The sequence below is a fragment of the Mustela nivalis genome (assembly GCF_964662115.1).
Source record: "Mustela nivalis genome assembly, chromosome: 6".
Taxonomy (NCBI): Eukaryota; Metazoa; Chordata; class Mammalia; order Carnivora; family Mustelidae; genus Mustela; species Mustela nivalis.
Genome location: NC_139025.1, coordinates 15850788 through 15874532, shown reverse-complemented (window position 1 = coordinate 15874532; position 23745 = coordinate 15850788). Strand labels below are relative to the sequence as shown.

Below are 23745 nucleotides of genomic sequence, written 5' to 3'. Positions count from 1 at the left end.
CACACACAGTCACGGGCAAACATGCCCAGTGCGGAAGTGCTCAAAACCTTCAGTTACAGACCGGCAGATACAACACAGATATACACACACTCACGCACAACACACACCTGTGCCCACATACACAGATCCAAATCCCAAAAAAAAGACACGCCTAAACGCATGTCCTACACACACACAGATGTTACGGGCAAACATACACGATCCAGATGTGCACACACACACATCTACTCACCCCCATCCACATCCACAGCGATGCCTAGACCACCCTCCACCATGACCCCGGGCCCAAGGAGGAGTCTGTCTGCTCCACGAGCCCTAGCATGTGGGAGCCTGTCGGAAGGTTCTCTGCAGCCCCCGCTTAGCTGGCGGAAGACTGGTCCCTGGCTCTCGGACCTCCGGGCTTGGCCAGGCAGGGAGGCAGTGTCTCTGGCAGGCCCGCGTGGGTGGGCAGGCAGGTCACTGGGGTGAGAGCTGCGGCTGGCCTGGCCTCTTTGGTCCCGGCTGGAATGTGAGAGGTAGGGGCTGCCTCTGAGCTCCTTGTCTCCCCTCCGCCCCCGTCTCCCACAGCACCCACCGGCCCCAGGCCCAGGCCAATCCCTGACTCCTGCAGGGTTCTTGCAGCCAGGGGACTGTGCATGCAGGGCAGTGGGGCTGAAGTGTGCTCAAGGACCGTGGGAGGGCACACGGAATGCCCAGAGATGCACAGTCTTAACAGGGAAACCAGTCCAAATGCTCACCCACATGGAAAAACACACACACAAAGACACAGACGGGCCTACAAATTCACAATCCCACTCAAATGCACATTCAGGCACACTTGCAAACACACCTAGAGATACAGCAGACAGACCCACACACACATAATCACACAAACATACAGAGATTTGTGGCCAGATCCACACACAAGCCTTGTTTGAACATACAGCAGACACACACACATGTCTATAGCTCAGAGACTCCTGGCACATGTGGACCTCCAGAGTCACACACGAATGCCCATACACATGGGACATACACAGACTCCTAGAGGCAGACCCCTGCCCAGTTAGAGCATTTCCTCCTTCTCCTGGGACAGGGAGGAAATGCTGCACTAGGCCACTCTCCAAACCACATGTGGCTGCCTGAGAAAACTGCTTCCCACAGGAGGGAATAGTGCTAGATCCTCAGCCAGGTGCCCACTATGCGGGTGCCCTGCTGTCTGAGTGCTTGACCAGAAGCATGGTGACTGGGGTGGAGAGACAGCTCTGGCGTCCCACACTTGTGTGTTGTCTCTGTCAGTTCCTGAAAAACACAAAGGCACACGCATACACTTCTCAAGAGTGCATATGTATGTTCAGCATATTCGGGCAGGGGCACTCTGGGAACCTCGGTTTCTTCATCTATAAAATGGGTTTACTAATCTTTTCACCCCTGATTCCTGTGGGGATGGCACAGGTGGCACCCTAAAGGGCCAGACCAAACGGCTGCCCTCCTAGGGATCCGGAACTGCGGTTTCTTCCAGACCGGTAAAGTCTGGAGCCTCGTGGCGAACATTGGGCTGCACCACCTGGCTGCCCGCACCCACGCCGGCCTAGAGGAGCGGGAGCGCCCTCGCCCTAGGTCACGGGCGCCCCGCGGGGCACCAGGCTCCGAGCGGCCCCGGGGGCAGCTGCGGGCTGGAGTGGTGGCGGCGGCGGGGCGAGACCTGCCGCGGCTGGGGGGAGGGGGGCGTCCCTTCCCGCCGCAGGCCGAGAGCGCTCGGGTCCCGGCCGCCGCCGCCGCCGCCGTCGCCGCCACCCCAGCCCCGCGAGGCGCTCGGCCGCTCCCAGGCCTCGTCGACGGTGGGCGGGGCGGGTCTCCGGCCCCGCCCCACTCACGGCCCTTGAAACCCGGTCGCCAACGGGCCGCAGTCCCAGAAGGGAGCCGCAGTGTGCGAGGAGGCTGCGTCTCCACTGGCCAGCCAAGAGAGGCCCTGGGGTCGCGCTGGGCGCCCGACGGGTCCTCCCCAGGGACCCGCCTGCCCCACACCGCCCCGCCCCGCCGGGCGCTCCGCATCAGGTGCCCCGGCCCCAGCCCTACCTGCGGGCTCCAGGCTCCTGGGGCTTCCAGAGGATGCTCGGGCCACCTGCGGGGACCTCGGGGCAGCAGTGAGGTCCTCTCCTCCTGTGCCGGGGGCTCCCCCAGGGGGCCGAGCATGGTGGTTTTCCCTTGGAACCTCCTGGCTTGGGACGTCTGAGAAGATGCCTGCCATGAGGCTGTTCACTTGCTTCCTGCAGCTCCTGGCTGGGCTGGCACTGCCCGCTGTGCCCCCCCAGGTAAGACCTATCCCAACCCCAGCCTGTCCCCCCAATCTTCCCAGTCCCCAGCAGCCCTTGGGGCAGGGGTTCTGAAATCACAGACCCACTCGGGGGAGTGGCACCTCCAGGGATGCCCACACTCTTCCCAGGAGCCAGGCTGGACCACGTCTTCTGGGAGGAGACCTCAGTCAGGCTGGGCTGTCCCAGACTCCAGCTCCAGGGTCTGTCTTGGTGGGGGCAGGGAAGCCACAGGGAGGGGGGGAGGTTTCCTCTCTGGCCCCTGGAGCCCTGGTGGCTTTGCTAAAAGCATCTTTCCACTAATCCCAGGCGGGTCCCTGGCCTTGTGGTCAGGGTCGAGGCCCCATGACCAGGCAGGCGCCCCCAGGACCTCTGACCTGGCCTGGTGGAGGGGAAGCCAGCTGAAGAGGCCATTGGTGGGGAGGCCGGGCCCTGCCCCCACCAGGGCTCTGGGTGAACCCAGGGCTCCTGGGTGGGCTGGGGGTGAGACAAGAGGTCCTGCTGTGCCCTCTTTCCTGGGTGGGCAGTCGGAGTTCCTGCGTGCAGGGCCTGGGGAAGTGATCAGGGCCCTTTTCCCAGGAGCCGGGTGAGTCTGGCTGGGAGCCAGCTTGGGCAGTGAAATCCTGACAAAGCCAATGAGATCCCTTCCCACTGCACTGTCCTGCTGCCCCAGGAGTCTCCAGCTCCAACCGAGGAGCGGGTGGGCTCGGCAGCCCTGCGGGGCGGAAGAGCCTTACTGCCTTCCACTGCCTGTCTGCGCAGCGGGGCTGGCCAGAGGTGTAACCTTACCGGCATCACCAGCTCATGGCGCCACCAGCTCCAGCCCCTCAGCTCCCACCAGCTGATCACCTTCCCCCGCCCCCCCAACCCCGGGCTCTGGCGTCCAGCCAAGGCTGCTGCATAGGGCCCAGCAGGGCTGGCCTGGGGCTGGGGAGAAGGGAGACCCCGAAGGACTGCAAGATCTTTAAGGCCCAGAAGGCAAAGGGTCTCCCAAATCCTCTAGCCTCCCACCCTTTTCAGTCGAGGAAACGGAGGCCAGAGAGAGGGGTGGGATCCATCCAGGGTCCAGTGAAGTTTTAGTTGCTTTCGGAAAGGGGCAGCTCTGAGACAGGGCAGAGTGTGTGCAGTGGGTGACAAGGAGCTCAGAGGGGCCCCTACGCTCTTGCCAACTCGGCCACGGAGTGTCGAGGCCCGAGGTGGACCCCCTCATCTTTGACCCTTTCTGTCCACAGCAGTGGGCCTTGTCTGCTGGGAATGGCTCATCGGAGGTGGAAGGTAAGCACACTGGGCTGGGCGTGCACGTGCTCACCGAGACCGCTCCGCCCCGTCCTCTGCAGGGGATAAGAAGGGATCGGCATCAAGGATGGGCACGGGCTGATAGGAAGTTCGGGAGAGTCTGCAAGCCGGCTGACATCCTGGCTGACAAAGTTGGCAGGACCTGAGAGATCCTTCTTTGGGGACCTAGAAGCCTAGCGAGGTGCACTCCTGGGCCGGGATCACCCCGCACACAGAGAGTGAGGCTGGGGCCCCTATACCCGGGGTTCGTCCGGTTGGCTCGGAGCCCCTTCCCAATATGATGTAAGGAGGCAGGCAGGGTCTCAGAGGGCAGCACAGGCAGGGAGAGCTGGGGGCCGCACTAGGGGTCCAGGAGCTGGTTGTGGCGGCCAGCAATCAAGAGGACTAGGGAGGCGTGAGGAGACCTTCCTAGAGGCCCAGCCCTGGTGGGGCTGTGGGGATCTGACCAGACCTTTCCATTGATTACAAACAGACAGAACATGAGCTGTGCCCTCCCAGGCCCCTCCACTCCCCACCCTGGGTTGCATCAAGAGGGAATCTTCAAAGGGTGTGTCGTTTGCCAAAGAGACATACGTGCAGAAGACAGGAGTCGCGTGCCAGGCCCCCTGCCTCGCCCCTCCCTCCCCGCCCCTCTGGGACATGCAGCAAAGCCACACACCATTACCGAGGCTTCCTATCGTGCTGTGGGAGAGGGAGCGTGTAGGGGCGTGTGCACGCACACTCTTGATAGCCTCCAAGGGTGGGCACACCCTCCCTCTGCTGCACAGCCCGCCTGGTGGCCATCCTCTCGTGGGCCTGGCTGTGCTTCTGGGCCCCTCAGGCACTGAGAAAGTAGGGGAGGTAGCAGCCCTGAACTTCATGGACACTCTCTCCCTCTCCCTGCCCTCTTGTGTTTCCCTGGGACTGGCACAGTGTCGTGCTCTTGGGATTTGGGGAGGGGCCCAGCAGCCCTCTCCACCCCATGGCCCCTTTGATGCTTTTTAGCGTATTTCAGGCAACAATTACAGAAGAAGTCTGAGCCACGGTTTCCTCATCTGTAAAATGGGAACATTAGATTACATGATATCCAAGGTTCTTTTTCTAAGACTGTGGGCTTCTCTGACTCCGTGGAGGAGACACAGGAGTACATATCTCCCAGGGACAGGGGTGAGGAGGCTCAGACGTGTCAGTTCGTTAGGGCAGTCAGGGAGGCTGTACTGTGGTCAGCGACAGTACCGTGAGTTTTGGAGTCCAGTCGCCACAATCTGAAAATACCATCCCCTCTTGCTAACACAGACAAGAGACAGCATGTTCTGTACTTTGCAGCCGTGGACGTTGATTTTTTACTCTTACTCTTCGCGGTACTAGGACTGGGCATTTCCTGTGATTCTGCCCGCCCACAGGCTGTGAACTGGGAAGGCATTCACAGTCTCCACATTTTGAGGAACCTGAGGCTCAGAGAAGCCCTCGGGGTCTCCTAAAGCCTCAGACGCTATTCAGTGTATGTGGCGAAGTCAGCGTGCATAGCCCCAGGCCCCCTGGAGCTGGTGAGAGGTTTCGGTATGTCTGAGGTCCTGCAGCAGCCCCATGAGACTGTCCAGCCCCGGTCAGGTGCCTGAGGAGCCATGGCCTCCAGTTCCTCTTACCCCTCTGCCTCCGGAGCAGGTCTGAGGCCAGAGGAAGGGCTCTCAGGAGCCGCTGAGCAAGATTCTCTCCTGAGGGGCTCAGCCCCCATCTGGGCACAGTCCCCATGCTCCTGGAGCCAGCCCCTCACACACCCCCCTCTGATTCTCCCACTGTCTCCCAGACAGTGGCCTCCAAGACTCTCTCCTGGTGGCTGCCAGGTCAACTGGGCCCAGCCCGCCTCCTGCTTAGCCCTCGCGCCCTCCTCCTTCCCACACACTCTGGCCATGTGGCCCAGAAAGGGGCAGATTTCGGGGCTCTGGGGCATGGCGGGGTGTGGGGTGAGGGAAGGAGAGCCCTTCTGCCTCAATCCCAGGCAGCTCTACTTAACCTGGCCATGGGCCTGTCCGCCCAGCCGGGTGGGGGTCCGTGTGGAGAATGGGAGAGGTTTGAGTCGCGCCTTCTCTGCTGCTGTCCCTCCCCGCCCCCCCACCATGGCTGGTCCCAGAACAGGAGCCTGGGCAGTCTCTGGTGCTTCAGCAGCTGGCTGTTCCTCTGCTGTTATTTTTTTTTTTTTAAAGATTTTATTTATTTATTTGACAGAGAGAGATCACAAGTAGGCAGAGAGGCAGGCAGAGAGAGAGAGAGGGAAGCAGGCTCCCTGCTGAGCAGAGAGCCCGATGTGGGACTCGATCCCAGGACCCTGAGATCATGACCTGAGCCGAAGGCAGCGGCTTAACCCACTGAGCCACCCAGGCGCCCCTGTTCCTCTGCTGTTATTGACGTTGTCCGTGGCGGAGGTTAAACGCTCAGAGTTATGGAGCGCTTATGGGTTTCAGACTAAACAGGTGCTCATGGAGTTCCACGAGGGGGGCGGTCCTCCTCTGGCCTCACACCGCACAGGCAGCTTCCCTGGGGCACAATGGCTGCTCACAGGGAGAGGGGCTTGTTTCCCCCTTGGGTCCCAGGAGAGTATTCCTGTGGCCTGGAGAGGTGGGATCAGGGGAGGCATCTGGTCCCCTGCCTGTCCCCAGGCCCAGCCTCTAGGACCCCCTAAGCAGACAGTGCGGAGTGCAGCGGCAGACACCCAGATAAGCATGGCTTATTGCCTCTGTGGCCGCCTTGGCCAGCTCCGCAGGGACACACGGCCTCTTAGGTATTTTCCGCCAGCTTGCGGCCCTTTCCAGAAGGCCTCTGCTCAGGCTGAAGTTTATTTTTCCTCTGAGATTACCCCGAGACCAGGCCCTGAAGGCTCAGTGGAATGGACTTTGGCCCCTTCTGCCTCCAAGGAAAGGTTACAGGGAAGAAGTGAGGGGCTGTTGGGAGAGGCCACAGCTCTAGGGCAGAGGCTGTGGGGTCCCCAGGGGATCCAGCTGTCCTAGCCTCCCCACTCAGCTATGGATAACTGTCAGGTATAGGGCAGGATGACCCAGAGTGGGAGAGGTCTCTCTGCTCACAGTCTCAAGGCTGAGCTGGGTTGCACGCACTGACTCCCAAACCATCTGCCAGAGCCAAGGGAGACCTTAGCAACCATCTAGCCCAAACCCTGTGTTTTCTCCCGGAGGAGGAAACTGATACACTCAGAAAGGTTAAGTGACCTCCCCAAGGTCACACAGCCTGGACAGGGCCAGGACTAGAAGCCAGGTCTCCTAGCCCTAGCTGCTCACTTCCTCTGAGCCTCTTTTAGGGACCAGGCCCCAGGCCTTTCCCCGAAGGAGCAGCATCTTTTGAGAGATTCTAGATCAGCCCACATGTCATGACCCCACCAGGATCCAGAAGGGGTCGGAGATGTCCCTGATAATTCTCAGTGAACCATCATCTAACCAATCAGTCATTACTCAGCCTGTGTTTCCCAGGTGTTTCCTGTCCTCACAGAGCCTCGACTTGGTTGTGAAGGAGATAAGATCTACTAGTGGTCGAGACAGGGCAAGGCCTAGCGGCCAAATTCTGCCCCAAGGAGGAGCATCTGGTCAGACTGGAGAAGCTGGAGAAGGCTTCAGAGAGGAGCTTGGGTGGTGGGCTTTATTTGATTAGAAACGCAAAGGGAACGTGGAGCATATCCCCCAAGGTGGGAGTTACAGTGACGAAGCCGGCCATGGTGTGAGGGCTGGTCTGATGGTTGCAGAGAGTGGGTTCTGGGCACATTGCTGGCCGTGGCCTTGGCTGCCAGGTGGAGGAGCTGGCTCAGGGCGGGGCGGGAAATAAGGACTAAGGGGAAGGCTAACCCTCTCTGTGGGGCTCTACAAGCCAGTCATGCAGAACAGACTGCTTTCTGCAAATTCCCCATGATCGAGAAAGCACTTGATTGGGCCTGAGAAAGACCCAGAGGACATGAGAAGCTGCCAAGATACGCTCCTCCAAGCTCCAAGGGCACCGAAGCCGATGTGCGTGCCTGCGTTGAGAACAGAGCGGAGAGCCCAGACACTGAGAAACTCCCATTGCACTAGGATTTCTGTCTGGCAGCTGGGCTGCGGGTCCAGCCATCACCCCAGAGGCCTCATGTCAGGGGTTCAGAGCCCAGGGAGCTTGCAGAGGCTGGGGGCTTCCTGGAGGAGGGAGCGTAGGTTGACCCTGGAAGAGCCTGCAGGGCCCAGGAGCAGGGAAGGGGGCTGGGCCTGACCCGGCCGGCCGTGTGTGTCTCCTCGTAGTGGTGCCCTTCCAGGAAGTGTGGGGCCGCAGCTACTGCCGGGCACTGGAGAAACTGGTGGACATCGTGTCGGAGTACCCCAGCGAGGTGGAGTACATCTTCAGCCCGTCCTGCGTCTCCCTGATGCGCTGCACAGGCTGCTGCGGCGACGAGAACCTGCACTGTGTGCCCATAGAGACCGTCAATGTCACCATGCAGGTAGGTGCCCGGGAGGGAGGAGAGAGGGTCGCGGTCGCAGTCATGGGAACTGGAACTGACTCCCAGGCCCCAGCTCTCCCCACCCACCCCTGGGCCAGCTTGGAGCCCACTTGCTTCCTCCATTACCAGCGCTCTGGGCCTCAAGCTTTCTCCTACCCCAAGATCTAAGGGTATCTGGTTGCACTTGGAAGAGAAGTGTGTTCAGATTCAGGAAGTCCCTGTGCACACCGGGAGCATTTGGCACTCTGAGCTTTATGCTCATGTACACACACACACACACACACACACACACACACACACACATTGGTTTATGGAGCACTTGCTAGTGAGGCCCAGCCCTGTGCAAGGTGCCTCATAAATGCAACTTCTGTTACCTCAACATTCAGTCCCTTGAGACAAGGCTGAGGAGGACCAGGGCCTTCCTCGACCCACACATAGGTGCAGGGCTGTTTGCCCCCCACTCAGAGCAGAATGAGAGTACGTCACGCAAAGGCTGGTGGGAAGCAAGGAGTCTGGCCCTCCTCGCGAGGAGAGGGTGGAGAGGATATTGCAAGCCCACAGCCACCCCCCAATCCAGGCGTCCAACCCCTCTCTCCCCGAAGGTCCTGAAGATCCGAGCTAAGACCCGGCCCTCCTACGTGGAGCTGACATTCTCTCAGCACATCCGCTGCGAGTGCAGGTAGGTCCTCGGGAGCGGCTGGGACAGGCCCGTCGTACTCGCCGGCCTCAGCTAAGTGGCTGCCCAGCCTCCCTGCACCTTCCTCGTATCTGAGGGAGACCAAGGAAGTCGGGGGCCAGTGGCAGCTTTTTATCCCCCTTTTATCCCTCTCATCGGCCTGGTTGGCCTGGGGAAGGGGTCCCATCCATGGAGCACAGCTGCCTGAGACACCGTGGGGGCAACGGAAGCCTGGGTCCCTCCTAGACGTGCAGGGGCAGGGGGCGCACTGTCCTGCTTTCTGAGAGGGGAGGGAGCTGCCACAGCCCTGGAAGAGAAGCGTGGGGCGAGGACATTGCTGGTCTAGACATTGTCCAGGGTCCGGCTGGTTCGCTGGGGAAGGGGACACTGGACTGAGGGGCAGAGGGGGATGAGCTCTGCAGGAGAAAGGCAGCAGAAAGTAGGAGTCATGGGCTTTCTTTAAAGTCATGCCTCCACCTGGCGGACACTCTGCCCAGCACCGGTCTTGCTGCCTTTGCCCAGGGCACCTTGACACGAGTGACCAGGAGCAGCAGGCCCAGCACTTCCACCAGGCTCGGGAGGAGAGAGACGGGCTGCAACCTGGTACTCTCCTGGTACCCCTGAGCCGTGGATGGAGGCGCCAGACTAGAGGTCCTGAGCCCTGTCTGGGGGCCAGGAGATGGGGGGACCACCATTTCTCGTGTGCATCTCTTCTGTGCCTCGCCCCACACTAGGCCCTTGAATGTTTCCTCAGTTATTCAGCAAACATTTATTGACTGCCTACTGTATGCCAGGCACTGTCCTAGATGCTTGGGATACAGTAGTGAGCAAGGCAGACAAGGTCCCTCCTCTCGTGACAACCCTGGGAGGTAGTGGGTACTGTTGTTGTCCCCTTTTATGAGGAGGAAACTGAGGCTTGGAACAGTTACATTATTTACCACGACTAGTGAGTGAACCCCCGCCTGTCTAACACCTGAGCTTGCCCTTTCTCGTGCTACCTCGCTCGTCCATGACCATATTCTTCAGGAGCCCCAGCACTGCCCTGGGCTTGCCCTGCCTACTGCCCAGGGATCTGGCCACCCCTTTTGGACCCAAGCCCAGGCTCCAGGCCCTCTTCTCTGTACCTCTGTTGGAGGCCCTGTTTCAGTCCGTTTCCTCCCTTCCGTCCTGGCCAGGGCTTAGCCACATAACAATAGTTCAGTAGTGAGCCCTCCGGGGCACAGTGCCACCGGTGACCTTTACCTTCTATGTCACCTTTGCCCTCATAGCTACTTTTTGGGGGCAGGCAGACTGGGGAGACTGAGGCCCCAAGAGTGTCTCTTATGGGCCCAAGATGGCAGAGACATGACCAGGCTGTCCAAGAGGCCCCGACTGGCCCAGACAGAGCCCAGCGCTGGCTCCCAGGGGAGGTAGCTGGCCTAGGGCAGCATTCTGTGGCGCCAAAGTGGACGGTTACCACCCTGCCCACATCCCCACCCCTGTTCCCAGGGGAGACTGAGGCCCTGTCCCCTTCCAGAGGTCTGGGCAACAGGGACACCTTTCTTCTCACTTCTGGGCCGCCAGCCACAGCCCCTCCAGGCTGAGCCAGACCATGCCTGGTGACTGTGGGGCTCGGGCTCCCCTCCCTCCATTCCACAGCCTCCTGCACTCCCCCTGCTGTTGCCTGCTGTGGCATGTGTCCCCAGGGTGGGGGTGGCAGTTGTGCCCTGACAGGCAGAGCCTCAGCTGGGGGCAGCCATCCTCCGGTCCAGGGCCCTGCCCCTCATTCACTGTCCTTGCAGAAACTCCCACAATGCACTCTGGGAGGAAGGGCAGGTACAAGGGAAGGAAGTGAACAGAGAAAGTCAGCAGAGAACAAACTCACAAGTCCACAGCTTGATACCAAGAGGCTGAGGAGTGCAGAAGGGTGTGGAAAGGGGACCGAGGAGGAGATTCCTATCTCTCTTCCTGGGGTCACAAGAGCCTAGAGTGGAAGCTGAAAACCAGAGGCCTCTGCCCATCCCTCTCTTGCCGGCTCATCCTGCCCCCTAGTGGCGCCAGTACTAACTGCAGGACCCAGGCTCTGGAGGTCTGAGAGATGGGGGGGTGGCGGGGAGCCCCACTTCTTGGTTTCCTGACTCTCCCCTGGTCTCTGTCTGTTTTCCTAGGCCTCTGTGGGAGAAGATGAAGCCAGAAAGGTAAGTGGCCTGGCCAGGGCTCTGGGCTATTCTCGGGCCTGCCAGTCCCTGTCCTAGCATGGGGGCCCCCCCCAGCCACTTGGTCTTGACGCTTTTGGCTTATTGCAGGAGGAGACCCAAGGGCAGGGGGAAGAGGAAGAGAGAGAAGCAGAGACCCACAGACTGCCACCTGTGAGTGTGCGGAGGCGGGGAGCAGGGATGGCAAGGAGGCCTGGCCGAAGGGGAGCCCCAGCCCTGCCGGCAGGGATCAGCGGTTGGGAAGGGGAAAAGCAAGGCCCAGGGCAGTCTTGCGGCAGAACAGGGAGCCAGCATCTCCTAGAGAACCTAGGGCCCAGGAAGCATCAGGGGACCTCGGTCCTCGATCCGGCTTAGCCCCGCGTCTCCTCGTGGCCCTGAGCAAGTCATGTCATCGCTCTGAGCCCTGTTTGTCTCTCTGTTTAGAAGGAGGGGAGCCTAGCGGCACTGGGGAGGTGCAACCCCCCATCAGCTCCCAGGCTCGTGTTCTTGCCAGCCCTCCGCTTCCCACCCAAGCAGGGGACCTTGAGGGGCCACTAGCTTCCTCTTTCCCTCTCAGCGTTACCTGCCCATCTTGGCTTCACACCTGGAGGCCCAGGCTGCAGCCCAGGCCTGCATGTGGCTGGGAGAGGATTAGAGTGGGGGTTGGGGGGACCCAAATCTGTGAGAGTAAATAGTAAAATAGTAAAAATATAGTAATAGTAAAATACCTGCACAGAAATTCACATGGTTCTGCTAGAGCCTGCTTCTTCCCGGTGCCAGACTCCAGGAAATCATTCATACCATGGAACTGGAGCTGACCCATGTTCTACCCCCATGAGCCCTCCCCTCCAAGACTTCCACCCCATTCCATCAAGACAGGGATTCTGGGGAGGTTGGTCCCCTGAAAGTGTGTGGCCCCCATTTGTTCCTTGGGCCCAGGCATGGACTGGAAGGAGAAGCTTGCAGTGTAGACAATGTGGGGTTCCCCCAATCCCACGGACCCACAGTGAGAGAACCCTGGACCGACAGTGTCTCATTGCTCTGTCTTCCGGGACAGCAGAGCAACACCTCATTTGGGGAATCTCATGAAGGAATTTTTTTTTTTTTAAGATTATTTATGTATTTATTTAACAGGCAGAGATCACAAGTAGGTAGAGAGGCAGGCAGAGAGAGAGAGGAGGAAGCAGGCTCCCGGCTGAGCAGAGAGCCTGATGCGGGGCTTTATCCCAGGACCCTGGGATCATGACCTGAGCTGAAGGCAGAGGCTTTAACCCACTGAGCCACGCAGGCGCCCCTCCTGAAGGAATTTTAAAAACTCATGTACTCCTTCACTTATTTTTAAGTTGACATTGAACTTTTTCACCAAAATTATAAATGGTTGCAAAGGGTATCGTTTCTGGTGTGTTACAGATGTTAGTATTTTAGCAAAGTCATTATATGTCCTCCAGGTTACCCCACAGGATAAGCTATCCTGATATTCACCATCATTCACTTTTTTTCACAAAAAGATTTTATTTATTTACTTGATAGAGCACACAAGCGTGGGGAACAGCAGAGGGAGAGGGAGAAGCAGGCTCCCTGCTGGGTGAGGAGCCCGATGTGGGGCTTGGGACTCGATCCCACGACCCTGGGATCATGATCTGAGCCAAAGGCAGATGCTTAACCAGCTGAGCCACCCAGGCGCCCCTGCCCATCATTTCACTTTAAAAATGAGATGTGAACACTCTGCTTTAGTGGTCGTGTGTTTACATTGCTTCTTTTCCTCTTGGCCTTGTATATCCCTTCCACTTCCCCCCCAGAGTGGCCTAACTTAATATGCTTGAATGTTCAAAGTCCTTGATGTATGGCCTTGTCTTATTTATCGGCCATGACAATGGTATATACATCGAGATGATTTTCATTTTCCTATGAACAGAAAACTCTAAATTAAGCTCTGCCCTGGAATAAATCATTGCAATAATTATTAGTAGTACCACTTGATCAAAACAGCACAAATACATCATTATTTTAATAAATGCAAAACCCAGAAGTATCATCAATGTTACCAGGAGTGCATCTCAGTGAGATGGCAGTGGCTACCTCTTTTTAATTAGTTAATGAATCCATTAATGCATGTTACCTCCTGCCAGACCGAGACAGGATTCAGCATTAATTCCATTCTCATTTTTTAATAGATGGAAAGGTTGAGAAACCATGCTCACAGAAATAAATGGGACTAGATGTCACGCAGTCATTTGAACTCCTTCCAAGTTATTTGCCAAAGCCTCAAGGTGATCTCACAAAAATCACTCCTCTTGACGTAGTAGCTGACAATCCGGTTAAACCGTTCTTCAATTTTGTTGAAAGAGGAAGACGGAAACCACTTGACTTGCAAAAGGCCTGGTGGCCCGGCTGTAGGCCCTTTCTCCTTTCCTAACACTCACCTCAATATGTCAAGTTGTCTTTTTATTCACCATCCCCACCCCAGTACTTTTACCCTGGGGCAAAGGACTGACCCGGTTTAGGAAGGGACAAGATGCTCCTTTCCCTTCCAGAGGGAGCAGGACAGTTGTGGGCAAGGCCATGGGAAAGCAGACCTCGGGTACTTCTCATGCAGATGGCTTTCAGGCAGAGGATATGAGCAGGCTGAAAACCCAGTCTCTGAGTACCATCAGTACTCACACATCCCTCAGACAACCTCCGTGCACATCTGGGGTTGCCTGTCCCCCTGCTAGGGGACTGCTGTCCGAGAATAACCAGAGGCATTATTGTGTGGAGCCAGACTGGGTTCAGAGTTGGCTCTGTCACTGAGTAGCTAGCTGTGCGACTTCCAGCAAGTTTCTTAACCTCTCTGAGCCTTAAGTTAGTTTGCGGATTTTTGTTTCTGTTTTCACTTTTCTTTTGTTTTGTCTTCGAAAGGAAAGTGACAACGGGGCCTTCCTCACAGGAAGTTGTTAAAGGGCAATGAAAAAGTGCTTTGCACTGGGCTGGGCACCGGGCTAAGTGCTTGGTACAAAGTAACTCCCAGCTTCCCGGCCCCGGTGCAAGCAGAGACCCAGGAAAGCTGCAGTCTCCCTGTGCTCCCTGTCCAAGCTTTTCCTCCAGGTTTGCCCCCCTCCCGTAGGAGGGCCCCCCACCCTCCCTGGGTGCTGATACCCCCTTTCTGTGTTTGATCTCTGGCAGGTGCGGCCATACTGTTCCCCGGAGGTAACCGGCCCCTCGGAGGAGAGTCGCCTCCGCCCGGCTCCTGTATTTATTATTACGGCCACACTCAGTCCCCTCCCTGCTGACGCCTCTATTTATTAGCCAGTTGTATCCCTGCTGAATGACTTGCTCCCTCCGCAATGAGGGGCAGGGAGGGACAGGACCCTCAGGAATTCAGTGCCTTAAACAGAACGTGAGAGAAAGAAGGCGGCCCCGGAGCCACGTGTGCTGCAGCTGGAGAAGAAACAAGACCTGAGGCCCGGTGAGGGGCCGGCCAGGCCCCAGCGGGTTTCCTTGGAGCGGGAAAGAGAGCGGGGACGGCGGCAGGGCCTGGCCCGGGGCTCCGCGTGGACAAGCAGCCCCGACTTCTGGGGGGAGGCAGGCCGCGGCCGGAGCAGCAGCAGCTCCGGAGACAGGCCATGGCCTGGGGGCCTCTGCCACGGCTTGTCCCCTAGGTCTCTCCTTACATCTTGTCACTGCTGGGATGTTGTTCTTTACGGTCAAGGCGTTCCCCCCCCTGCCCCTCTCAGGGACATAGGCAAAGAGGGGGCCCTCGGCTGGCCATGGAGCCAGCTGCCCCTGAGTGGCTGCTGTGTGACTGCCAAGCCAGATTCTCTTGAATAAAGTATTCTAGTCTGGAAACAGCTTTTCCAGGGGTGTGTGTCTGTGGAGCGGGGGACCACAGCAGCAGAACGCGGAAGTGGGACAGGAGGAGGGACGATGGGCTCAGGGCCACCCCCACCCCCACCCCCGGTGGCCCCAGCCACTCCCGTAGGACCTGGGGTCCGCTTCTCCCATGCTGAGGTGTTCCCAAGATGTAGTCTTGGCCTCAAAGTGGGAGCCCCTGGTTCCAGCCACCCTGAACAACCTCAAATTCAAGAGCACATTCCTCTTCCCCTCCCCCCGGGTCCCCGGCCACATTCAACTCCAGTGCCTGGCCCCCGGGGCCCTGAAAGAAGCGGGGCACCAGGGCTTCTCCCAGCCTTTGGAGGAGATGTCCCAGCTGCCGTCCCCCAGCCTGCTCAGGCTGCTGAATGCGGGGATCTGCGGATGCCCGATTTCTTCTTCTCACCTCCCATCTTCCTCTGCCTTCCTCCTGAACCCCTTGGCATGACATGAGAGAAAGTTCTCTTTTCTCAGTCCAAACCATCCCACCTGCCTGTGACCTGCCAGGCACACACGTGGGTTTATGTTGTCTGAGTGGCGGGGGTCGGGGGGACACCCCACTTCTGTCATCTGAGGCTGCTCAGGACAAACCCGCAGGGACGCAGGGGGCAGGGGCTGGCCTCGGGCTCTGGAGGGAAGCCAGGGCTGATGGGGCGCCGTGGGGTGGGACAGGGTGGGGTGGAGAAGCCCTGCTGAGGCAGCTGCCCTTGGCAGTGTGTTCACGGAGGCCCGGGCCCCCCAGACAGAGGACGCTCTGGTCAGAATGTGCTTCTGGCGTGGTCGCAGAGGAGGTGTGGGCCGGCCTCGGGGGACACATTTGCAGGAGAATGCACTTCTCTCCTACTTCTCCATGATGCAGCGGCAGCCATCCTGAGCCACTGACTTTCACAGACCAAAAGCTGAGAAGAGCGCCCCCCTTCCCTTGGTCAGGCCTCTGGCTTGGCTCCAGAGACCCCCAGCCCAGCCCCTGTAGCGTGTCCAAGGCCCTCAGCCTCCCAGGCTCCCACTCACTTGGACATCAGCCTCCCCTCCCAGGCCAGCAACCCCTCTAGGATGCTAAACCGAGACCAGAGAAGCTTCCGGAGGCCCAAAGTGAAAATCGGCATGGGTGGCTGGGAGCCTCATGGCAGGAATGAGCAAGGAGGGAACTGACTGGCCCATTTGACATTTGACTGTGTTGGGTGTCCTTTAGGTCTCAGAGGGCCCTCTTCCTTTGCGGAGCCAAAGTCACTGCACCTGACACCATCCCAGCACCACGGACTCAGTGGGGGAATCGAGCACGCGAAGCCCCATTCCCACGGATCTTAGATTTGAGGAGAGAGACAGACCATGACCATATGTTGCCGGATACTGGGTGGACTTTTCCATTGCTCAGACTGATGACTGGACTCAGGGCTAAGGGAAAGGGTCTTGAGCATCTCACACTCTGAAACAGAGGGAAATAATTTGGGGTGGGACACCTCTGCCTACAGGATTTGTCACGAGATGGCTGGTGTTTACGAGCCCCAGACACCGCCCCCCACCCCCTTCCTCAGTCTTCACAAGCAGAGCCCCGGGAGGGGGAAGGGAGAGGGGGAGAGGCGAGGTTCGCAGAGACCCGGGTTGCTGGCCCTTCCCCTCCTCTCGCCGGGGCTGGGTGTGCTGTGCCGATGAGCCCATGTGCTAGCTGGACTGCAGCTGTGGGGAGTGGAGAGCTGAAGCAGGACGGAACGGAGAGAGGCGCAGCCAGCAGGAGCTTCCCTGGGGTCAGGGTGTGTGGGGTGGGAAGGTGGACAGCCCTAGGCAGCCCTCCCCCTCTCCCAAGAGGGAAACCTGTGAGGAGGCGGTGGGCTCTGGGTGGAGGGTTGGAGCAACCGCTGAGTGAGGCTGGCGGACCTAGAGTTGGGAGGGGAACAGTGCTGTGGGGGCCTGTTGCCCCACAGGAGCCCCTCTGTGGCCCCACAATGGAGCTGGCCTCCAGAGGCCCATCCGACCAGCTGCCTTCACAGCCAGAGAAGACATGGCCACAGCTAAGTAGTCCTTTCCCCCGGCCACTCCTTCTCGACCCTGTGCGAAGGAGCAGAAGGAAGCCATAGCGAACACAAAGCGACGTACAAGGGGAGACTGTGCCCACCCTGCTCCCTTGGGCCCAATCCAGCCCAATCCAGCCCAGTCCAGGCAAAGGGGTGGGTCTTCGGTTGGACAGACCAGCCTAGATGGTGCTGGACTTTTCCTAAGTTAAAGTGACAGGAACTTTAGAAAGTCTCCCCAAAATGCCATTAAGAGACAGGAAAAGGACAATGAACACGGTTCGTCTAGAAACCTTGATGACAGAAAAAAAACGAGTTTGTTTTAAACCCACTGTTTGCTCAACAAGCAAGTTTCCCGTGTAAACAAAGAAATTAATAAGAAAATGTCTTTTTACCAAAATGTGGCTCTGGCACATTTAGAGATGGCCTTGAATTCTCTGACATTATATTCCTTGAGAGGTCAGGCCTCTGTTCCCTCCCTCTGAATGTGAGTTGACCTGGGTCTTCTCCGTAAGTCGGAAGAGACCCAAAATGGTTCCTTCTGAGAGGGCTGGCAGTTTCTGCTTGGTCTCTTGGGAGATGGAGCTGCCACATAAGGAGGTCCGTTATCATGAGGCCACCATGCTGGAAGGAAGCCCAAGCTGCCACAGAAAGATGGAGAGAGAGAACCTGTGTGAGCAAGAGTGAGTGCACTTAGCCGGCCTCCAGCTTTTCCAGCTCCCAGCCTCCCCTCCCCTCCCCTCCCCCCTCACCTCAGCTGAGGCCCCAGACCCCATAGAGCAGAGGAGCTCCTACCTGTCATGCCCTGTTGGGCTTCCTGGCTCACAGAACTGTGAGATTCATTAATAATAAATCGTGTGGGGCCAGTTTGTCGTGCGGCAACAGAGGCTGAATGGAATATATGGAAAATAAGGAAAGGAGATGAGATGGTGTTTGGAGGAAGGTGCTCCAGACCAGGAGGCCATGGGGGGGCCTCAGAGGAGGTGACATGTATGGGGAAGTTTTAAAGGACAGGAAGAAGTTGGTCCTGTCAAGATCATGAGGAAAAGCACTCAGCCAGAGGACACGGCAGTGTCACGGCACAGGAGGAATTCCAGGTACGGGAGCATGACGAGAAAGGGGGAAAGGGCACGGGATGGGATGTCAGGGGGAGGCGGGGGTCGGGTCATGGGGTCACGAAGGGCTTTACAAGACAGCGCGAGGGGCAGGAATTCGGTTATAACGTGGAGGGAAACCATTGGAGAATTGCAAGCAGGGGAGTGAAGTGATATTAAGTACATTTTTGAAAGATCTAGAGACTCTAGGGATGCCAGCCTAGAGGTACAAGGGCCACTTCGAAGACTGTAGCAAATCCAGGCAACCGATTACTTCGGCTTGGCCTAGGAGATACTGGGAAGCCAGAGAAGTAAGTTTGGCTTTAATTATGCATGCGGGCTGGTTGTTTCAATCATTCCTCCACTCAGGAGCACTCTCTGAGGCTCCTAGAAGCAGGCATTTTGTAGTAGATACACGTGTGAGAGGACAACTTTATTACCACATGAAAGCCTTCCCAGTTTCCCGCTTAATAAAGAAAACTCCAGTCTGTGAGGCGGAAGAAGGCTAAGGAGAGAGGTCCTGGCTGGAGAGGCTAAGCTGATCTACCTAAGAACTAGGAGAGAGCATTCAGGGAAGCTGGGGAAGAGAGTAAAAGGCCCCGGGGACTAGATCTAGAAAAGAGCTTGGGGTTTTGTTCTAGAGCTCTTGAGGCTTCGGGTCATTCAGGAAGTGAGGCAAGTGTTTGTAGGAGTGTCCCTCCTGTTGAAGACTGTAATGTTCTTTGAGAGAGGCTCGCTCAGAGAGACCCAGCAGAGACCAAGCCCAGTGGAATACCAGACTCAACCAGGGTTGCACAGAGAGGGGGTAAGACCTTGTTTCTGATCTTACAAAGTTGGTCAAAGGAATCAGATGTGAGCAGGTGATTATAATAGAAGGAAAGAAGGCCACGTGGCTTGAGCAAATGCAGGTGAAGGGCTACTAGAGAAATCTGAGATGCCAGGGCCAGCTTCTCAAAGCCAGTGGCGCTTGAGCTACTTGAGGAAAGGCAAGCCAGTGCGGGGAGATGACTGGGGAAGGCGTCTACTGGGAGGCAACCCGTTAACAAAGGACCCGTCGTGCTTTGGGATTTTCGAGTGGTGCGGTTTGGCTGATGCTTAAGGTATGTGAAACGGAAGAGTCATAGAGAAGGCCAGAAGGTAGCCCGGGGCCCTGGATGCTATCGTAGGGAATTAGGGTTTTGCTAGGCAGTGGGAAGCACTGAGGTTTTTTTTCATCAGGAGAGTGACACAATTTTGGAATTCAGGGCTGAAGGAAAATTTGCAAAAAATCTATTTCCACACAAACCTGAGGCCCAGGCTTGTCCAAAGCCCTGAAAGCGAAGTGAGCCAGAATTTGGAAATTTATCAGTGAGTGAGATGAAGGAGAGGGAAAGGGGAGGAGAGCCGTGTCTGCTCCAAGCCCGAGAAGCAGGCCAGACATCTGCGAGGCGGGTCGGGCGGGTCGACAGAATAGGCCCCTCCACAAACTCTGGTGGGAAATCAAGGCTCCAGACAGGGCAGCGGTAGGACGGAGCCTTGGTGGGGAAAGATGGCTGTCTGTCAGCACCAGAGCCCAGCAGCTGTTTTCCCAGAGAAAACGGACCCTTCCCTTTCCTGAGGGAAGCCTGGAGCGTTCCCCCTCCCCGTGACATTGGCTGCGACCGAGGCAGATGAGGGCCTGGCCCCCCGCTAGCTGTCTGCGGGCCCCACCTCAGAGGCCACGGGGCTCCAGGCCAAAAAGATGGTGTGTTTCTAGTCCCTGAGGTATAACTTCGTTACCATAGAGACCACCAGGCAGGAAGGTCGGGCAGGGAGGAGGTGGCCCCCTCCCTGTTCCTCCCACCGAGAGGGTATTACCTGGGTGATGGGGACAGGGTCCCGCCACCCTACTGGTCTCCCATGGAGGCACTCTGGAGAACCGGCCCTGACCTCGGTTGGACTCCCCGACCCCCATGCAAGTGTTTCCCCTCTCCTGTCCCCTCTAGGGCCCCCGCTCTGCCGTCAGCCGGGCCACCCATGTGGGCAACACGGTAACGGGAGCCTCTGTGCTCACACAGCGCGAGCTGTTTACAGCCCTGTGACCGCCTGCCGCCCGGCTGGGGTCTGGGGTTTAGACTGTAATGGTGATATCCTCCCCTCGTTGAGCTCTTTATCCCTTTCCAAGCAGTCTCTGCCACAGTCCTCTTCCGAAGCCTGTGAAGTCTTCTCACTTACCAGACAAGCTGGAAGGAAGTACGGAGAGGGCAAGAAATCTACCCAGAGGATTTCAGCGCCGGCGTCTCTGGAGGGTCAGGGGAGCTGACAGCTGGCCACGGCTGCCTCGAGGCCAGGCAGGCAGGAAAGGCAGAAGCTGAGGCCTCCCAGGATCTGATTCCCGCGTGGACCCAAGGTGTGGACCCAGGGCCAGCCACGTGCGGTCGTGGAAGCCATCACCTGAAGGAGGGCCCAGTCCGAACCTGGGGGTGCATCCTGGAGCTGTCCCGAGGCTGGCTGGAAATACAACTTTCAGCAGCCGTGGGGAGCATGCGGGGCCTGCGGATTCTTCTCTCAGAGCCAAGTTCCAAGTCCAAATCCAGGAGACTCCAGGTGCCTTTGGGATCCGTGAGAATCCAGTCCCAGCCAGTCAAGATCAGCTCCAGCAACCAAGGCTCTGCGTCTCTGTGTAGGTGTAGACTTCTCTGCCGCCTGTCACCTTCTACCCCGCCCCTTTCCCCTGGGAATAAAATGTAAATAAAATGCCCTCTTGGGCAAAGACTAATTGTTCTGTGGCTGTAACAAGCAACTCTCAGAACCAGTTATAAACCTGGCTTATTCAACCACTTGTTCCAGTAACCGTGTTCCCTAACCCGTGTGCTTCATAATAGCACACCGTGAAAATAACCAGTCAGCGACGGGCTCCCTCCATGTTCCAGGCTTCCGGGGCCAAGGTCAACCCTCTGAAAGCCGACCCACCCCTGAACTCCGTGCTTCCCGACGCCTCGCGGAGGTTAGCCTCAGACACGTGGCTTGACACACAGCTCTCCCTTGGTTCCACGAGTAAATTCAGCCTCTCGTTTCAGATACTGACTAGTGACGTCTTCTTTCCACACTTAGGCCCGCCAAAGTGTTTCTTGTGATCTAGCACAGATTGAAATGAAGAACTTCAATGAAATGAAATTCTCCCAAAATCCAGAGAAGGAGGAATACATTTTCTTTTTCAGCTTTGAGATGAAGTTGGTCTAAGCGGGGGCCGGAAGCCCCTTCCTTCTCATCCCACAGCCCTCCTCCAGCAGCCCAGCCGCATGCTGGGCCCGCGGGGGGCATCCACAAGAGAAATAAACCTCTCTTTGGACAAAGAGGATCGCTTCCTTTGGCATCATTTGTATTGTGTTGCCGGAGAGCCCAAAGACCCCTTTTTCTACCAGCAGACATGAAGGCAGGGAGAAAGAAAGTGATAAAGGAATCCTCTCGCTACATAGACTTAATTTTTGATATCAGAATGAGATTGTGGGGATCCTGGGTGGCTCAGTCAGTTAAGCACCTGCCTTCAGCTCAGGTCATGATGATCCCAGAGTCCCAGGATCCAGCCCAAGTCAGGCTCCCTGCTCAGTGGGGAATCTGCTTCTCCCTCTCCCTCTGCCCCTTCCCCTGCTCCTCTCTCTCTCTCTCTCTCTCTCTCTCTCACTCTCTCTTTCAGATAAATAAATGAAATGGTAATATACTCATTATCTTATAACTTGCTTTTTAAACTTAATATATTATAGACATTTCCCCATAACTATAGATATTCTCCAACAATATGATTTTTTTAAAATATTTATTTGACAGAGAGATAGAGAGCATGAGTAGGCAGAGCGGCAGGAGAGGGACAGAGAGAAGCAGGCTCTCCACTGAGCAGGGAGCCCGATACGGGCCTCGATCCCAGGAGCCTGAGATCATGACCTGAGCCGAAGGCAGCCGCTTAACTGACTGAGCCACCCAGGCACCCCCAACAATATGATTTTTTAAGGGCTGAATTGTACTGCCCATAATTTGATTAACTGATCTATTACTAGATTTTTGTGTTCTCTTTTTTGTTGTCCTATTAAACTGTGCTACAGTGAACATCCTTGGGGGTTTGTCTTTGTGTATAGAAGTCGTTCTCAACCTAAAACTAAAAACAGCAGCAAAAATCAAGTCCGTCAAAAAAAAAATATATATCAAGTCCGTCCTTCAACTGCACGTTCTCCTTGCAGGTGTCTCTCGATGCCCGTCTTGTGCTTCATGGCCGCGTGCGTTGACAGTGGTCTACGCTTTCGCTCTCTATCTTGGCATTTCCGCTCACTTCCATAGCTCAGCCCTGAGAAAGTGACTCCAGGGATTTCCAGGGTGTCAGTCAGCGTTTCCGGTTCGTATCTAACTTAACAGCACACGCTTTCCCTTTCCCTCGGCCTGGAAGCTTCCATGAGATCTGAGCTCTGCCCACCTCTAGCTTCATCCCATGTTAGACTCGTCTCTAAGGTCCAACACGTTTGTCTTTTTCCACTTTCTGGAATTTGTGGTGCCCCCTCAGGGCCTTTGCTCAAGTCGTTTCCTCTGCCAGGAAATCCCTCCCCCCCCCCACCCCTCCCACCCAACGTTGCTGACTAATAAATGCATCAGTCATAGCTCAGCTCAAAGGCACTTCCTCAGGAAAGTCTCCCAAACACGCCTGCCCATCAGCTGGGTCCTATTCCACCATTAGAGGCTATGAAGCACCGTCTACTTCCTTGTAGCACTGAACACTATATCGTGAAAATCAATTCTGTAATTTCATGGTTATGTATTCAATATATCATATTTAAATATTAATCTTAACATCAAAAATAATATACCAATTACCTTTGTCCCCTAAAAACAGAATTTTTTTTTTAAAGATTTTATTTATTTATTTGACAGAGAGATCACAAGTAGGCAGAGAGGCAGGCAGAGAGAGAGAGGGACGCAGGCTCCCTGCTGAGCAGAGAGCACGATGCGGGGCTCCATCCCAGGACCCTGAGATCATGACCTGAGCTGAAGATAGAGGCTCAGGCTTAACCTGGGGAGCCACTCAAACACCCCTCAAAACAGAACATTGAAGGTATTATAATGTCCATCTGCTCCCTGCCCCCATCAGTCCCTCGCTTCCCCGGGAGAACAGCACTGTGGGGAGCTCAGCGTGATCAGCCCAGGGGGCCAGGGCTCAGGCTCTGGAACCAAACCGCCAAGATTTGCTTCCTAGTGCTCCCGCTTCCTACCTGTGTAAGCTTAAGCAAATTACTTAATCACTTACTGAATTATTGAATTACTTAATTAAACCTGCCTCAGTTTTTTCATCTGTAAAGTGAAAAAAGTGTAAAGGATAAATAATAGTAACAACGTGTGTTTTGTTTTGTTTTGTTTTGTTTTGTTGAGTAGTGTTGTTTTAAGATTCATGTAAGATGTTCTGTGTTAGGTGGTGAGGATGAGTGCCAGGCTCACAGTACATGCCGAGTGGATGTTAACTATTACTATCTGTGGTCGTTACTTTTATGTGTCAAGTTTGCTGGGTCATGTGGTGCCCAGACATTTGGTTAAACATTATTTCTGGAGAAATAATAATGTTAGGGCACCTGGGGGGTGCAGTCGGTTGGGCATCTTGATTTTGGCTCAGGTCATGATCTCAGGGTCGTGGGATCGAGCCCCATGTTGGGCTCTGTGCTCAGCACAGAGTTTGCTTGAGACTTTCTATCCCTTTGCTCCTGCCCTCCACACACACACACTCTCTCTCTCTCTCTGAAATAAATAGATAAATCTTAAAAGAAAGAAAGAAAAGGGGGCAGGGAAGGAAGGAAAGAGAAGAAAGAAAGAGTTTTTCCAGATGAGATTAGCATTTGAATTGGTGGACTCCGTAAAGCAGGTGACCCTCCGGAGTGTGGGCGAGCATCATGCCTGAATAGAACAAATGAGTG

General features: G+C 56.4%; 2 protein-coding genes and 1 long non-coding RNA gene across 5 annotated transcripts in view; 2 read left to right on the top strand and 1 right to left on the bottom strand.

Moving 5' to 3' along the window:
- LOC309866087 (acylphosphatase-1) overlaps positions 1–23745 on the top strand; it is a 372899-nt gene that overhangs the window by 94906 nt on the left and 254248 nt on the right. The gene's annotated exons all lie outside the window — the stretch shown is intronic.
- Positions 1855–14712, top strand: PGF (placental growth factor). 2 transcript variants are annotated; one of them, XM_082733541.1, is made up of 7 exons: positions 1855–2294; positions 3527–3569; positions 7841–8037; positions 8640–8716; positions 10861–10890; positions 10999–11061; positions 14050–14712. In XM_082733541.1, exons 1-7 carry the CDS (start codon positions 2220–2222, stop codon positions 14075–14077), a joined length of 513 nt encoding a protein of 170 aa, XP_082589667.1. In that variant the 5' UTR covers positions 1855–2219; the 3' UTR covers positions 14078–14712. The 2 variants fall into 2 exon arrangements, with proteins under 2 accessions (XP_082589667.1, XP_082589668.1); XM_082733542.1 differs by lacking the exon at positions 10999–11061 and having other exon boundaries at positions 1857–2294.
- LOC309868181 lies at positions 17044–20482 on the bottom strand. Of its 2 annotated transcripts, none has more exons than XR_014313562.1 (3): positions 20033–20482; positions 17541–17633; positions 17044–17386 (listed from the first exon to the last, which is right to left on the bottom strand). It is a non-coding gene; the product is annotated as an uncharacterized lncRNA (long non-coding RNA). The 2 variants fall into 2 exon arrangements; XR_014313563.1 differs by having other exon boundaries at positions 17044–17414; positions 20033–20462.

Excerpts from the sequence above, each read along its gene's own strand:
- PGF (XM_082733541.1), top strand. The coding sequence starts at position 2,220 with ATGCCTGCCATGAGGCTGTTCACTTGCTTCCTGCAGCTCCTGGCTGGG. Across the intron at positions 3,570-7,840 it reads TGGCTCATCGGAGGTGGAAG|TGGTGCCCTTCCAGGAAGTG; the intron begins GTAAGCACACTG and ends GTCTCCTCGTAG. Across the intron at positions 11,062-14,049 it reads AGACCCACAGACTGCCACCT|GTGCGGCCATACTGTTCCCC; the intron begins GTGAGTGTGCGG and ends GATCTCTGGCAG.